At 43.3% G+C, this 17,652-nt stretch overlaps 1 protein-coding gene across 1 annotated transcript in view; it reads right to left on the minus strand.

Moving 5' to 3' along the window:
- Positions 1–2,538: 2,538 nt before the first annotated feature.
- The window catches only part of LOC130478222 (multiple epidermal growth factor-like domains protein 6), a 239,285-nt gene continuing 224,171 nt past the window's right edge, over positions 2,539–17,652 (minus strand). Inside the window, 4 exon segments of the mRNA XM_056850373.1 lie at positions 2,539–2,870; positions 4,512–4,640; positions 15,692–15,820; positions 16,835–16,963. Coding sequence (XP_056706351.1) covers positions 2,824–2,870; positions 4,512–4,640; positions 15,692–15,820; positions 16,835–16,963 — 434 coding nt within the window. The 3' untranslated portion in view covers positions 2,539–2,823.

Below are 17,652 nucleotides of genomic sequence, written 5' to 3' on the forward strand. Positions count from 1 at the left end.
TCAAGCCTGAACTGATCCTAGAAGCTAAAATTACTAAACTGAGGCTGTCATACTTTGGACAAGAGTCACTGGAAAAGACAATTATGCTATGAAAAGTTGAAGGCAGCAGGAAAAGAGGAAGATCCAACAAGAGGTGGATTGGCTCTATAAAGGAATCCACAGCCCTCAGTTTGCAAGACCTGAGCAAGGCTGTTAAAGATAGGACATTCTGGAGGACTTTCATTCATAGGGTCGCCATGAGTCGGAAGCAACTTGACGGCACTTAACACACACACACACATACCTACCACAAGGTGATTTCAACATGTCAACCATACACTTTAACTATGTTTTCGCAATGTGCCCTAATGTGGTGCAATCGGGTACTTTACTACACCAAAAGAATGATCTGGTTTCAGTGGTTCACTCTGTTGTGGTGCTGGCTCCACAGGAATTTGTTCAAAGCAATGCAACCCCCTACTGAAATGAAGGTGGTGAAATTACCTCACAAGTGAGTTTAATATCTTAGTTAGTACCGTGAGAATCCGGCTTCAGGCTGGGCATCCCGTTTACTGTACTCATTATTGTGAGGCAGAGTGGTTTGTAAACAAAACCAAGGCCTTGTGGGGGGGGAGGCCTCTTGAATTACTGAGTGAAGTGTACTGCTGAGAGAACACATACCAGAAAAACCCTAACCCTCGCATCTGGATCCCTAAAGCCTTTGACAAGAGAAATAGTGATGAACACAAGAGCCCTGCTGGATCAGACCAGTGGTCCACTTTAGTCCAGCACCCTGTCTCACACAGTGACCAACCAGTTGCTCTAGAGAGCCAGCAACAGGCCATAAAGGCCGAGGCTTTTCCCTGATGTTGCCTCCTGGCACTGGTATTCAAGGTTTACTGCCTCTGAATGTGGAGCCAGCATGGTGTAGTGGTTAAGAGCAGCAGACTCTAATCTCGAGATCAGGGTTTGATTCCCCACACCTTCACATGAAGTTTGCTGGGTAACCTTGGGCCAGTCACAGTTCTCTCAAAACTCTCTCAGCTCCACCTACCTCACAAGATACCTGCTATGGGGAGAGGAATGGGTTGTGATTGTAAGCCACTTTGAAACTCCTTTCAATAGAGAAAAGCAGGGTATAAAAACCAACTCTTCCTCTTCTTCAGGTAGAAATTACTAGATATGCAGTACTAATTAATGTTAAGCAGCTTTTTCTTCAGATGGGATTGACTGGAGGAGTTACAGCTGATAATGATCGACAAGCTCTTACATTTTTGGAACAACAAGTCGAGAGAGATCTAGTGCTGGATTGTGGCTCTAGGCCATAGCATGTACTTTGCATGCTGAAGACCACAGATTCATTCACTGGCATTTCCAGCCAAAGGATTTTATGTTGCAGGTGCTGGGAAAGACCTAGAATAGGTTGGACAGACCATGGATCAGGCTCAGGATAAGGCAGAAGTAGATGTTCCTGTGTGAAATAAGTATGGTTGGGTGTTTTGGAGTACTTCAGCAAATCCAGAGTAGAAGATGGCCTGGGCTATGCAGGTAGCAGAATGATGTGGTCCCAAGCTGGCAAAGTGCTGAGGTGGTAAAATGGACTGCATTACCTCAGACTGCAGGAGAGGGATGACATTTTTCAAGCTTTGCCATAATTAACAATTGGAAATAAGTGAAGAACTAGCACAACATGAAAAGGGCTAGGCCCCTGATATGTTAATTATTTACCGATTGGGAGTTCTTCCTTTCAGGGAGAAGCACTGAAAGTATGACCCCTTCCCCAACAGCCCAATGAGATACAAGCTCTTCTATCCCCTCAGAATTCTACCCCTCATTTTGCCGCATGTGTCAACCATGTAGGGTTGCAAACCTCCAGGTGATGGCAGAAGATCTCCCGCTATAACAACTGATCTCCAGTCGATAGAGATCAGTTCCCCTGGAGAAAATGGCCACTTTGGCAATTGGACTCAATGGCATTGAAGTCCCTCCCCTCGCCAAACCCCGCCCTTCTTAGGCTCCGCCCCAAAAACCTCCCGCCGGTGGCGAAGAGGGACCTAGCAACCCTACAACCACGTCATATTCTTTCATAAATCCTCTCTTACAGAATGGATCATTTCCATTTTTTTTTTCATTTTTAACTAACAAGACGACCCTGGCCCAACTCTAATCACACACCATAATTTTCACACAACAACTCAGAGCTGTGAACGGTCACCTCATCTGTTTTAAGACTTTCAGCCAGTCAATTCAATAGTGTCTGGATACATTTGTGAAAGCCTGCTGCAGCATGCACATCTCCCTTGCTGGATTAGGGCATACATATTTTACTCCTGACAAATATGCCACAGAATCAATTGCAAAAAATTTTTGCCCTGAAAATATTCTGCTCCCTAAAGCACAATTTCAATAGTTTGGGATGACAGAAAGATAACAAACACAACCAACTAGAAAACAGAAACAAATCAGATCCCTCTTGGTGCAGTTGCTTTTGGTCTTTAGATTTCTCTGTATACTGGCTGCTGACAAAGATTGAGAAAACTGCTGAAGTTTCTGGTTATAGTAATATGGCACTGACACTTGGAAAGGATACCGAGAATGGATTAATCAGAAGGAAGCAGGAGATCAAGAATAAACAAACGGAACAGAATTTAAAAGTTTTAAGTGGGATCCAGCTACTTAACGGATACTGTAGCCTTGCGAGAAGAAGTGTGAATTTTTCAGTACAGTTCAAGCTGAAATGAATAGCAGCTCTCATTCCCAAAGTTAAATACCGTCTGTGCATATAAAACAGTTCATTCATTAGTCCAAGTGTTCCTGTTGTTGCAATCTTGAAAAAGCATTCCCTCATCCCTGAGTTTGTTCTTCATAAAAAGGAAGCTTTGGAGGGCCACCTAGAGAATTACCGAAAAATACATTGAAAAGGCTGTAATGCAAATCCCATTTACAAAGATTACACAATTTGCACTTTAGCTACTGAATACAGAGGGTAAGCCATGTTGGTCTGCAGTAGGGGTGTGCATCGGATAAAGCCGAACTGGTATTTTTCAGTGGTTTTTTTGCACTGAAAAAAAAAACTGGCAGCAATTAAAGGGAGCCGAAAAGCGGATCCCTGAATAATGCCGAATTTATTCAGCATTATTCGGGGCCACTTTGTCCCACTGCCATTTTTGACCCCCTCTCTCCCTCTCTTACCTGCTGGCTGAGTCCACCACTGGCTCCAAAATCCATGTGGATTTAGGAGCTGGCGGGGATGCAAGCACAGCCACCGGTTCTTCACAAGCAGCGACACAGGACTGAAGGCTGGGCTTGCTCTGAGGCCAGCCTTCAGCTCCGTGTCGCATATTTTTTGGGTTCGGGTTTAATAAATTTGAACATTTTCAAAAATCCGGGAAAAACAATATGGCAATTCAGCTTTTTTCAGCTTTTTCAAAAATTTCCGGGTCTATTAAACCCACACCTGAAAAACACCAAAAAAAAAAAAAAAAAAAAAAACCGGTACACAGCCCTAGTCTGCAGTAGAACTGCTACATTCGAGTCCAGTAGCATCTTAAAGACCAACAAGATTTTCAGAGTATAAGCTTTCGAGAGCCAAAGCTTCAGTACCCTTTTACCAACAGTGCCAGCCAGACCACTATAGCAGATAAGCTTGGACCATAATTGCTGTTCCTGACTGTTCACGGAGGCCCAAACACTTGCCCGCTCACTGTTCGGTTTTATAGAAACACTGTACACTAATGTATGGTTTCATTCACTACTTTGGAATTTCAGTATAAAAATATTGTGAACAAATAATTGCTTTGATCATTGCTATTGATAATTGCTATTGATAGATCTGTTGTCCAAAATTGCTCACAATTGCTATTGATAGATCTGTTGTCACTCTGTGTTTGCTGGGCTCCAGCTTTTTCATGCCAGCGTAAGAAATGAACTGGGCTTTCTGACACTATTATGTAACACTAGTTATGCCATTGTTTAATGGCACTGCCAAGGGGGAGGAGCAGAAGCAGATAGACTGGAGCAGGCGAAAGAAGGATTTAAATGTTCAAGTAGCCTTCATGGGATGGCCGTATTGCTTGCGTTCATTTGCCATTCACCTCAGTAGTTACTAGAACTGCTACACAAGAAATATTCTGAGGAGGACATTTTCCCCTCAGCTAGATATTCTACTAGTGAACACTTGCATATTATTGATCTAAGTAGCAATCAAAGCTAATTCATCCTTACCTGTAGCAATTCTATAATGCCCAAAAATGCATGTAGGCAAGAGAAGCCAATAAGATTGGTGCTTCCTCATGTTTGTTGCCCAATAGGATGGGAGAATGATATTCATGTGGGAATGAACCGTGTTGTTGCCCCACCTCCACAGTTGCTCTATACAAACATTCACAGTGATCACATGATGAGGAAACCTCCAGTACTACAAGAATGAATTGGCCCTCAAGGTAGGATAGCCCCACAGTGGACATCAGGCGTTTTGTGGCCCTCTCTCCCAGAACTGAACAGATACACATTTCCGCTGGCTAGTGTGTTACCTTCTTCGCAAGTTGGTCCCATCCACCTGTGGAGACAAGTGCATCTCCCATTGCGAATATCACATTGGGATTTATTGGCACACTCACATTGCTGAGAACAGTTGGGGCCAAATCTGTTTGGCCTGCATTCTGCAAGGCAAAGAAAAACACATTTAGCATATCTTATATTTCACAGATTTTTCATCGATGGCTAGCATTTTTCAATTTTTCAGAGTAGTGCTATAAAGCAGTGTGGAGAAGGGTGCCTACCAAGTGTTTTTAGAAAGTGGGCAGGGCCAGGTGGAGTTTCTGCCCCACAAGGCTTCTGAGTGACCACTGGGGATTTGATTGGCTTTGCAGACTTTGAAAAATGTTGCCTTGGCAGCCGCCGTCACCATGGCATGAGGATCTTCACTGTGTGAATGAAGGTAAGCTGTGGCAGCCATTTTGTGGCTGGCTCTGACTCCTGTGGCAGCCATTTTGCAGCTGCGCCCACCACGCCGCACCGGAATTCCAAAGGTGCCCACAGGCTGAAAAATGTTGGGGACCCCCTGTTCTAGAAACCTTACCTCACCTGAACTGTGACGAAGGAGGAGGAGGAGTTAGTTTTTAATAGGCTGACTTTCTCTACCACTTAAGGAAGAATCAAACCTTACCTTCCCCTCCCCACAACAGACACCCTGTGAGGTAGGTGGGGTTGAGAGAGTGTGACTAGCCCAAGGCCACCCAGCTGGCTTCATGTGGAGGAGTGGGGAATCAAACTCAGTTCTCCAGATCAGAGTCCACTGCTCCAATCCACCGCTCTTAACCATTACACCACGAACACAAAAGATCTTTTCTTTTCCCCATCCAGCTGTCATACAATGAACAATGATCCCCAGGCAGTTTTTAGAATCACAACTCCCATGTGTGGGAGAATTTTTTTCAGTTCGATTCAGACCCTTCAGCTCTTTCAATTAAGGAAATGTTATGAGACAGGCTCTTGCAAACACCTCTGGGCCTGATTTTAATTTAAGTAATAACCACATTTTCATGTTCATAACAATGTGTATTTAAGACATCTGTTTGAAGGTCTGCAATGTTAATTTAGCAGGGAGGGGAAAAAACGCAACCCAATAAAGGCCTGCTATATATTCTCCTGGTTTTTTTTAAAAATTAACATTATGGTTGTTTAATGGGTGCTTTACCAGAGTTCAAATTAAAATCAGGCCTTTTATCTTTATAGCCTGTGCCGAGCCACAGCTGCTCCTGGTTATATTACAGATGAACTGGGCCTAATTGAAAATAAAAATGCAAATAAAATCAGGCCCATAACAGCTTTTCTGCTTTGGGGGGTTGCACTGCCTGTTTAGAAGAAAATAAAAAAAATGAGACATACTTTTTCTCCCCTCCTCCTTTTGCAGTGAGTAGAAAACCTCCCTTTTATTTTTCGGGCTGAGATACCCCCCTTGCGTTCCCCAGTTGGCTAAACAGAAATATATAGCTGGGGGAAAATATTCCCCTGAATTCATGCTGACTTGCTCATTTGGGCTGTGTGGTCCCGACGCAAACCACAAAGGCTGAAAGATTGAGCTAAGTTGGAATCTTGACCACAGGATGGTGCAGTGAGGAAGAAAGTCATTTCCTTTCTTCCAGCTCTTCGGGTTGCACCAATTTCTGCGTTTCCAGCATTCCGGGACATCTCATTTGCACTGGCCGCATTTAAAAGCCATTCCTGCCATTTCCCTTTGGAGTTGTGGATCCCTAGCTCGTAAGCAACAGATTGCTCCCGTTCCTTCAGACTCAGGACCACATTTCAACACCGGGTTGTTGTGTTTTCATTTGCAAGAAGCGAATGATAAGTGGAGGCAGTTCTATGAGCTGTTTTATATACCCTCAATGAGTTGTTTTATATACCCTCTCTAAGGCCGGTAAAGATGAGGGCTCAATTGTTTATTTTATCCTTCAATGTAATCCTTCAATTGTTTATTTTATTTTGCAACTATAGTTAAGGGTTGAATCCAAAGGTTCTATTCTGCTAATGGTGGAAATCTTCCTCATGCGGAAGGCGCACGTTCCACTGACAGAAGGCTCTGTGTACTGAAGGAAGACTCCAGCATTAGTGGAACATAACCTTTGGACTAATGCATTGTTTGGAAAAAAAGATTCTCGAGAATAATGAATATGGAACTCCACTGTTCTTTTGTTAGATTGATCAAAAGATCACACTGTTTGAATAGGTTGATACTTGCACACAACTTCTGCGGGAGACATATACAGCCCAGCATAAAAACCTAAGACAATACCACCAGATGTTGGTGTAATTGGTTATATAAACAACCTATTACATGCCTGGCCTGTTGTATATTGCCTGTACATGTAAATATATTTGTAATGTGTGTGCATGTTTTTATATGATTTAACTAGACCACTGAGGAAGGCCATTTAGGCCGAAACGCGTTTGGCTTGTGGTGACAGACATCAACCTTAAGAAATGCCTTTGTGCTATTTTAATGGTTTTTAAATAATTTTAATTCTTATGTAGTGCTTCTAATAAATTATATAGTTTCATTATTTATATATATTCTTTTCATCCCACCCAGCCTTGGGTACCCAACTTCCGCTTTCCAGGTTGGGTTCTATTCCCCTCTTTTTTTCTTCTAAGATTGATCAAAAGAGCCACTTAAAACTGACTGTGTATGTATGTACTCATGTTATGTATGTACCTGTGTATAAAAGACAACTAATGTAAACTTACAAAGCCAGCGTGGTGTAGTGGTTAAGAGCAGCGGACTCTAATCTGGAGAACTGGGTTCAATTCCCCACTCCTCCATATGAAGCCTGCTGGGTGACCTTGGGCCAGTCACAGTTCTCTCAGCCTACACAGAGGCAGGCAATGGCAAACCACCTCAGAACGTCCCTTGCCTTGAAAACCCTACGGGGTCGTCATCAGTCAGCTGCGACTTGACAGCACTTTCCACCACCACCAATGTAAATAAGTTGGGGGAAATTCTGCTTCATCGCCAACAGACTGGATGGGAAGCTCATACTTCCATCAGCTTTGTTCTTCAACGTAAACTTGTACTACCATTAATACATTCCCACACATTTCCTAACAAACCAGTACAAACAAGAACATATACAGTCAGCCCCAGATTTTGAAAAAAAAAGGATATTCTAGAGCAGATTTCTATACGTGATCCATCTACCAGTGCTGATTTTCAATGGGAGAATCCAAAGCAACAGTGTAAAATTAGGATTCATCTGTCAAGATTACAAGTCTGTCAGATAGTTTGACAGGTGCAGGATAGATCAGTGAGATCTAAGGATGATGTAATCAGCCTGAAAAGTACCTGGGGAGCTAGAGAAAGCTGGCCTGATCCAGTTAGAGCCAGGTGGCTGATGCAATGCAGTAGCAATACCAGGATAATTGGATATCTACTGTGATTGGTGGCTGCGTCCACCAGGTGTATATAATGAAGTGAAACCGCAGTTCTATGCGGGATGTTATGAGCGGAGAGTGTGAAAGGAGTATCTGTATATATTTCTGCACTGTACAAATAAACAACACTTTTTCTATGTGGCTGTGGACTTTCTGATGGGTATCCTGGACAAGACTGCTAATCCGCTTGGCTTCCGCGTCAGGGCTCTGGGCCCAGCTCCTCTACGTTACAGTAGTGTTTCTACTACACTGCGCAGGTTTTATGTGTGGTGCTAGTTAAGCAGAGTCCAGGATTTTCAGAGGCTACTGGAGAAGTGATGGCTGTGTGTGAGTAATAATGGCACAACAATCTTTTATCTCAGTGGATAAACTCACCTCAGAGAATTACCACGTTTGGTCTGTGAGGTTGGAGCAGTATCTGAAAAGGGAGGATTTATGGGATGCTGTGGAAAGACTCCCTACTACAGCAGCCGAGATTGCCAAGGACATAAAAGCCCTTGCCAATATCACCTTGACGGTGGGAGATGACCAGCTTATTTATGTTGTGGGCAAAGAGCATGCAAAGTTGGCATGGGATAGTCTGCGAGCAGTGTATCTCAGGGACTCAGCTGGCACGTTGCTAGCACTAATGAGGCGTCTTTATAGATGCCATAAATCACTGCACACGCCGGCCGCAGCCCACTTGAAGACCCTAGCAGAGTTGTTTAGACAGCTGGAGTTGAGGGGAAAAGTTATATCTGCGGAGGACCGGGTGTATTTGCTTTTGAGTTCTCTGGATGCGAGCTTTGATGTTTTAGTAACCTCGCTGGAGAGCCTGGCAGCAGGGCAATTAACCTATGAATACTTGACTGGACGAATTCTGGAAGAAGAGGAACGACGGGAGGAAGGACGTAAGCAGAAGACAGCAGCCCAGCTGAGATACACCCCCGAGGTTAAATCAACGAATCGCCCATCTGCCGAGACCTCAGCCCCCCAGCGCGTTTTTCATCCCAGGCAGAGAGACTGGATAGAGTCTACGCCGAGGACTGCAGCCGAGCTGTTTAGACAACCCCGAGACGGGCAAGAGGTCTACTCAGCGCAGAGCCAATGGCAGCAGCAGAGGGGAGGCGACGGAAGGCAGAGTAGGAGCTACAAGCAAGATGAGGAATACGTGATGTTTGTCAGAAAGTGTTTTCTTTGTGGGTCCTCACAACATTTGAAAAAAAATTGTCCCCAGTTGGCCAGGAAAAAGCAACCAAAGAGACAGTCAGTGAATGGAACTTACACTGCTGTTGTGCTGGCAGAGGCTGGAGACAAAGAGGACATTTGGCTCTTGGACAGTGGGGCAAGTACATGTTTTGTTAACAAAGCTTCCATGTTAGTTAACCAAAAGCAGTCTGCTAAGTCTTATGCAAGTCTAACAGATGGGAGACACTTAAAGGTACACTCTGAAGGGGAGGTGTTTTTCCCAGAGTTAAAGCATAAGTTTCAAAATGTACTTTGTGTGCCTGAGTTACAGCATAGTTTGCTAAGTGTTTCTGTACTGGCTAAGACTGGTTTTAAGGTGCAGTTTGAAGGAAACACCTGCCAGATAAGCCAGGGGGAGGTTGTAATGTTAGAAGGGCACTTGCAAAAGGATGTCTATGTGGTGCATAGAAGGATAGGAGAAACTTCTATGGTAGTGGAGTCTGTGAATAAAAATCCACATAATGAGTGCATACACCTTCTACATAGGCGTTTTGGCCACGCCTCCTTTTCCATTCTAAAGAAGACCCTGAGTGTGTTAGGGAAGGATGACATTAAGTTGAATGGGTGTAATTCTTTCCTAGATGGCACAGTCTGCAAATCTGTTAAAAGCAGACGTAGTCCAGTGGCTAAGGTAAGCCAAAGGGTGGCAACCAGACCTCTGCAAATTGCTCATTTAGATCTCTGTGGTCCATTTCCTGAGAGTGTGTCTAAGAACCGGTACGCTTTATGCATTGTGGATGATTTTACTCGTTATGGCTGGGTGTATCTGCTGAAGCAGAAAAGTGAGGCATGTCAAACCATCAAGTATTGGATTAAAAGGGTGGAAAGGCAGCTAGACCTCAAGGTATCCAGTATACAATCTGACAGAGGCGGTGAATTTGTCTCTAGTGCATTTACCCAGTGGTTAGAAAGCAAGGGAATTGAGCACAGATTGGCTAATCCCTGTGTTCTTCAGGAGAACGGTGTGGCTGAGAGGAGGATTGGTTATCTAAAGTCAATGTTGCAAGCTTTGATAGAGGATGATAATCTAAAACCCAGGTTCTGGGGGGAAGGCATCAAGGTGGCTTGTTATTTGATTAATAGACTTTGGACCTCCAGCATTAACAATATTCCCTACAAGGCATTGTACAAAAGAAATCCCTCTTTAAAGCATTTAAGAGTGTTTGGTACAAGGGCTTGGGTGAATATACCTTTAAAGAACCGCAGAGCAGGTGGCAAGAAATCCAAACCGCTGATTTTTCTGGGATATCAGAATGCAGCAAAATCTTATCGCTTTGCTAATGATCAGAACCAGGTGTCTTTTAGCAAATCTGCGAACTTCGGAGAATCTTTTAATTGGCCACGCTTACATGGTACTGAGAAGGTTTCTGAAGAAGTTTTATTGCCGGCTAATGGACAGCCAGAGGCAGATGAAAGTGTTTTTCCTGAAGTTGTTGCAAGCAGGGAAACAGTAAAGGTTGAGACTCCAGAAGGAGGGGAGTCTAGTGGCACGGTGGTCAGACGGTCAGAAAGAAGTAATAAAGGAGTACCTCCACAAAGATATGGTTTTGAAGATTGTGATCATGTTTACAGTATGGATGATGGTGAACCTGGCAGCTATGGAAGAATAGTAGCTGACAATGAAAGAGAAAAGCTATTGTGGTTCAGAGCAAGGAAGGCTGAAATGGAAGAATGCCAATAGCTCAAGGTTTCTCACTCTAATCTAACAGGTGGCAGTTTGTAAATTGGCTGCACCTGGATGTGATTCTAGGGGTAAAAATAAACAGAGACAGTAAAGGTGTTTTTTACTTGTCTCAAACAGAAAAAATAAAACAGTTGCTGGAAAGGATTAGCATGCTTGATGCTAATGCAGCTGAAACCCCAATGGTCACAGGTTATTTATGTGAAGAGTCTCAGGAACAAGAAGAGTGTGACAAATCAGTCCCTGATAGGAAGTTTGTTATATCTTGCTTGTTGGACTCACCCAGACATATATCAGGCGGTACATTGCCTGAGCAGGAAAAATATGTCACCAAAGCAGAGTGACTGGAAAGCAGCTAAGCGTGTACTCAGATACCTGAAGGGATCTGTGAACAAACAGTTATGCTTGAATGCATGTAATGGGGAACTGACTGCGTAAGCAGATGCATCATGGTCAGATCAGGGGAACGCGAAATCAACGACCGGGTATGTGTTGTATTTTGGTGAAGCACCCATACATTGGAAATCTGTAAAACAGTCATTTGTAGCCATGAGTTCATGTGAAGCAGAATATAGTGCTGTGAGTGAATGTATAAATCAGGTGGAATGGTTTGTCTATCTCATGAAGGAACTCAATGTGTCTGTACAATTACCAGTAAAGGTGTATACTGACAGTCAATCAGCGCTACAACTTGCGACTGAGCAAAACTTTAAAGGCAGAAGTAAGCATATAAGAATAAGATATGTCAATGTAATTGAATCTGTGAACAAAGGCTTGGTATGTATTGTAAAGTGTGCCAGTGCTGGTAATGTGGTAGATCTATTTACTAAAATTGTGGATTGCAATAGATTCATGAAACTAATCAAACTAATCTGAAATCCTTGAGAAGGAGTGTCAAGATTACAAGTCTGTCAGATAGTTTGACAGGTGCAGGATAGATCAGTGAGATCTAAGGATGATGTAATCAGCCTGGAAAGTACCTGGGGAGCTAGAGAAAGCTGGCCTGATCCAGTTAGAGCCAGGTGGCTGATGCAATGCAGTAGCAATACCAGGATAATTGGATATCTACTGTGATTGGTGGCTGCGTCCACCAGGTGTATATAATGAAGTGAAACCGCAGTTCTATGCGGGATGTTATGAGCGGAGAGTGTGAAAGGAGTATCTGTATATATTTCTGCACTGTACAAATAAACAACACTTTTTCTATGTGGCCGTGGACTTTCTGATGGGTATCCTGGACAAGACTGCTAATCCGCTTGGCTTCCGCGTCATCATCAAGTATCTTTTCCCCAGGTTTAAAAAAAGATTTGGCTTTCCTCACTCATGATGAATGTTAATAGCTCAGCATGACCCACCCCCTTTACAGGAGTTAATTAGGTAGACTTACTGTTTCTCACTGTACCTTCCTTGAGTAGATTTTATGTTTATCCTACTCTGTCCACCTTCTACAGTTAACAGTGAACCTCACTCTGGATGGCTTCTCTTTGTAAAATCCTCTCACACTACCCATCTGTTACTTGTAGCACTAAGTAGAGGATGAATACCCCTTATCTGGAATGCTTTGGACCAGAAGTGTTCCATATTTTAGATCTTTCGGTATTTTGGAATATTTGCATATACACAATGAGATATCTTGAGGATAGGACCCATGTCTAAACACACAATTCATTTATGCTTGATATACATTTTATGTACACTTTATACACATAGCCTGAATGAAATTTTAAACAATCTTTTTAATAATTTTGTGTACATTGAAATGTCAATGGTGCTACTGAGGGCCTGTGAGTAATGCTGCATGTTGGCTCAACACTTCCGGTTTTCGGGTCATTATGGTTTTTGGATGTCTGGTTAGGGGATACTCAACCTGTACATGTAACTGCTCTCCCCAAAGTGATGCCCATGGGCACCATGGCAGCCTCTGACACTTTTCCTGGTGACCACCAAGTGCTTTCAGAAAGTGGGTAGGGCTAGGTGGGGCTTTTGCCCAGCAGAGGTCCTAATTGGCTGAGCAGATTAAAAGGTATCCTTTCAAACAGAGTGTCTGCCTGAAATGTTGAAAACTTGAGAGCCAGCGTGGTGTAGTGGTTAAGAGTGGTCGACTCTAATCTGGAGAACTTGGTTTGATTTCTCACTCCTCCACATGAAACCTGCTGAGTGACGTTGTGCCAGTCATAGCTTTCTCAGCCCCACCTACTTCACAAGGTGGCTGTTGTGGGGAGAGGCAGGGATTGTGATTGTATGCCACTTTGAGGCTCCTTAAAGGTAGAGAAAAGAGGGGTACAAAAACCAACTCTCCTTCTTCTACTATGAGAGCTATGCATATTTTTTTCTCTCTGACATTTTGTAGTTGGCTCTGCCTCCTTCAACAGACATTTTGTGATCACGCCCACCACCCTGTGCCAGAATACCAAAGGCGCCTGCAGTCTGAAAAAGGTTCAGGACACTGGCTTTTCATATCTGATGAAGTGAGCCATGACTCATGAAAGCTTACTCTGGAATAAATTTCCATCTTTAAGTTGCCACTGGACTTCTGTTTTATTCATCTACAAAGACTCTGAATGAAGAGGTCATATGCAGTGGTGTGTTGCCTCCCCCCCCCCCCCGCTCAAATTCACTCTCTTTCCAGGCAGACAATCCAGGGGAGACTGGTGAAGCATCCAAGTCTATACAGGACTAGGCTCAACTAAAGAATGACTGATGTACCCTATGACTATAAGGAGAGGGGAGACAGCTTCTACAGCACATATCTCTAAAGAAAAAAAAAACCTAATCTTTGGTCACTAACACAGTCCAGTGCCTTTGCCATCTGAACATATGAAGCTGCTTTATACTGAATCAGACACTTGGTCCATCAAAGTCAGCATTGTCTACTTAGGCTGGCAGCGGCTCTCCAGGATCTCAGGTGGAGGTCTTTGACATCACCTACTACCTGACTGGCAGAGAGCTGAGATAGTTAGATTGGATTGCATTAATGGAAAACTATGTTTTGGAATGTTCCCATATGGGGAAGAAAACTTCCTGCAAGTAAAACATAAAAACTGAGCACAGCAGGGAGTAGATACTGCTGGGATTCTTCCGATGTGCTAGTTCCCCCTCCACCAAGTCATGACATAGCAGAGATGCATAATATTTTTTCTGACTTTTTAATTATAGAATGAAAAGCAGTCACGGGAGACTTTGAGTAAGAGCTGATGGATGGTCTGCTTCCTGTCCCCTCCAGCCATATTTCTGCTAAATATCAAATGTGCTCTTCAAGGGAGGGGGCGTACCTGTTTTTCTTCCCACCAGTGAAAAAGCAACTGAACAGATACCTTGGCTGAGAAGGCTAAGCATCCCCTCTAAGGATGCTTCCATACCCACTAGTTTGAGAGCCAGTGTGGTGTAGTGGTCAAGAACGGTGGTTTGGAGCAGTGGACTCTAATCTGGAGAACTGGGTTTGATTCTCCACTCCTCCACATGAGCAGCGGATGCTAATCTGGTGAACCGGGTTGGTTTCTCCACTCCTACACATAAGGGCAGGAGCCCTGTGGCGCAGAGAGATAAGCTGCAGTATTGCAGTCAAAAGCTCTACTCATGACCTGAGTTCGATCCCGAAGGAAGTCGGTTTCAGGTAGCCGGCTCAAGGTTGACTCAGCCTTCCATCCTTCCGAGGTCAGTGAAACGAGTACCCAGCTTACTGGGGGTAAAGGGAAGATGATTGGGGAAGGCACTGGCAAACTACCCCGCAAACAAAGTCTGCTTTGGAAACGTCGGGATGTGACGTCACCCTATGGGTCAGGATTGACCCGGTGCTTGCACAGGGGACCTTTACCTTTACACATAAGGGCAACTGGGTGACCTTGGGTGACCTTGGTCACAGCTCTCTCAGCCCCACCTACGTCACAGGTTGTCTGTTGTGGGGAGGGGAAGGGATGGTGTTTGTAAGCTGGTTTGATTCTCCCTTAAGTGGTAGAGAAATTCAGCATATAGAAACAAGCTCTTCTTCTTCTCATGTTCTGCTTTCTGGTCATGACCAGGGAATAAATATTTTCGTTGAGTAGTTTGGCTGTTCCTAAGAGTCAGTTTTTCGTTGAGCAGTTTGGCTGTTTGTGAGCAGCTCATGCATGTTTAGCGAATTACTTTCTGCGTATTCAAATAGTTCACTGTAATCAGTAACATTTCAGGCACACACAGAGACCAATGGCAGTCCTCCTTTCCTTCCCATTTGCTGTGTGCTACCTGGCAGGCAGTTGTTCAAATAGCAAGCAAACCAGTCAGTAAGCCAGCCAGTGCATTTTTAAAAAAGTTTTATAATTTGGTGTTTGTCTAAGCATGTGTCATCGATGTTATGTCACACATGCACATTTTAGCATAGTCTTGCTGGACCCATAACCCACCCCCCTCCATGCACACATAATTTAATTACCTGATCCCATCATCTATGATTCTGGGGGAGAATCAATTTCACCTACTGTGTAGATGTAAAGGCAGTCACAAGGAAGAAGTAAATGAAATTCTACCTCCACAGCTACTGCATAGCCACAAAACTGTTTGGCAGCTGCTTAAGTCGGACCGCGGCTGTCAAAAATGGTACGGTCACCTGTCAAACACGTTCTCCATGAGGTTTCTGGCACTTCTAATCCTTTCCCCTTGTTGCTTCTCCTCTAAAACACACAGCTTCCTGTGGTTTTTTAATACTTTGAAAAAGCATTAGGAGATGGTTATATCTCTGCTGTGTAACATCTAACTCAGCCCTTACTTGTAAGGGAATTTTTCTTTTATGCAGAGGACCATTCAATGATGGTATCTCCTGTCACTATACTGCACGTATATACCAGGCAATTGTGAGAACACACAGAAAACAATATGATCAATGTCCTGTTTCCTTACCAATTTCACATCTGTCCCCAGTCCTGCCAGGTAGGCAAAGACATTTCCCAGTCACTGGATCACACCGAGCTGATCCTTCACAGTCACACCGGTGTTGACATTTATCCCCAAACCACCCAATGGTACAACCTGAAAAAGAGGGCATTTAATTTTTTTAACCCTTCATTTCAGATTTTCATTACAGTTATCATTACAGATTGGAAAAGATATTACCGAATGGAATATACAGTACAAGAAGAGGAGCAAAGTTACATCATGTAAGTTAGGTGCTGCAGGAATAAGTTAATATGTAATATATCCTCTGTATTATAATCTTGTATCTGATGAAGGGAGCTTTAGATTCTCAAAAATGGATACCCCCCAAATCTTGTTGCTTTCTAAGGTACTACTGGACTTAAATCGAGCTGCTCTATATTATAATGTTCCAGTGTTCACTGTAAGGAAAATAATTCAGTGTTCAATGTAAGTAAGCTGTAAGGAAGATGATTTATTAGAAATTAATGGATTTTATTTAAAATATTTTTATGTCATTGCCTGTAGAGAGGACCTATGATATCCTTGGGAGTGGGGATGAGGGAGAACTTGTCACCCAGGACTGAGCTTTCTATCTGCACAGTCCTACCTAGGGTTGCCAGTTCTGGGTTGGGAAATACCTGGAGATTTTGGGGGTGGAGTCTGAGGAGGGCGGGGTTTGGAGAGGGGAGGGACTTCAATGCCATAGAGTCCAATTGCCAAAGCGGCCATTTTCTCCAGGGGAATGGATTTCTATCACCTAGAGATCAGTTGTAATAGCAGGAGATTTCCAGCCACCACCTGGAGGGTGGCAACTCTAGTCCCACCCCTGCCTGTACAGGCTGCCTGCCTGTAATTGAGCTTGACGCCTGCTACTGTTTTGTTAATTAATGGTTAATTACTTCATGTTTGCATTATATTTGGGGTGTTTTACATTTGTTAGTGTTCTTTTTAAAAAGACAGGGCAGGATATAAATAAATAAATAAATAAATAATGTATGTTAAGAAATTATGTTGAGTAGCCACACGATGTTTCAAGGACAACGATCTGTATGCAAAATACGATTTTCAGCTGATTAAAAAGTTTGGTCATCAAAAAAGGCTATTATGGAAATGATAGGACATTCATACCTTTTTCACACTGTACACCTTGGAAGCCAGGAAGGCAAAGGCACTGCCCAGTGGTTGGAAGACAAATCCCTCCATTTTTGCAGTGGCATGGATATAGGCATTTGAGCCCATAAAATCCAGAAGGGCAGGCTAAAAAAAACAAAATTATTCCATTATTTCAGAAGTGCCACAATTCTCACAGGGTGACTTATCACATTTACCGCTCAACATTCCTCCAAGGAGTTCAGGACAGGGTATATCGGGTATCTGCAACTGTTTATGGTTGAGAGACAATCTGTCAAAATTCAGTGTATGAAAGCCCATTTTCCTAACTGAAACTATACATCTTAACATTACCGTTAACAGGCATGTTACTCAATAATCCCCAAAGTTTCTGCAGCCCAAACACTGGTTCTTGTGAGTCGTACATTAGAGACGAGCAGCACACATAGTTTCACAATATGTAATATGAACAGGTGTACCCAGTGTGATTTTTTTCAGTGCAATGGCATATATCTGTTCATGGTTTGCACTCAGCAAATGTACACCCCTCATTATGTTCTTTTTTGCAGAACATCTCTAAGAAGCCATTTAACCTCATAAAAATCTTTGCCTTCCAACACCTTTTCTATTCCTTAAATATAACTTAAAGATTTGGTTTAAAAAAACCACACACACACACACCCAAACCAAATTTGACGCTGTACTGAATCACATTTGGCTCTAGAGACACAGGGCGAAAACACATGGTCACTTTAGCCTCCTTTATTCCCTGTTTCAACCAGGATTCAGCCAGGATCGAACACACGTTTGGTGAAACACATGCGTTCGATCCTGGC

Source organism: Euleptes europaea, chromosome 5 (assembly GCF_029931775.1).
Source record: "Euleptes europaea isolate rEulEur1 chromosome 5, rEulEur1.hap1, whole genome shotgun sequence".
NCBI classification, from domain to species: domain Eukaryota; kingdom Metazoa; phylum Chordata; class Lepidosauria; order Squamata; family Sphaerodactylidae; genus Euleptes; species Euleptes europaea.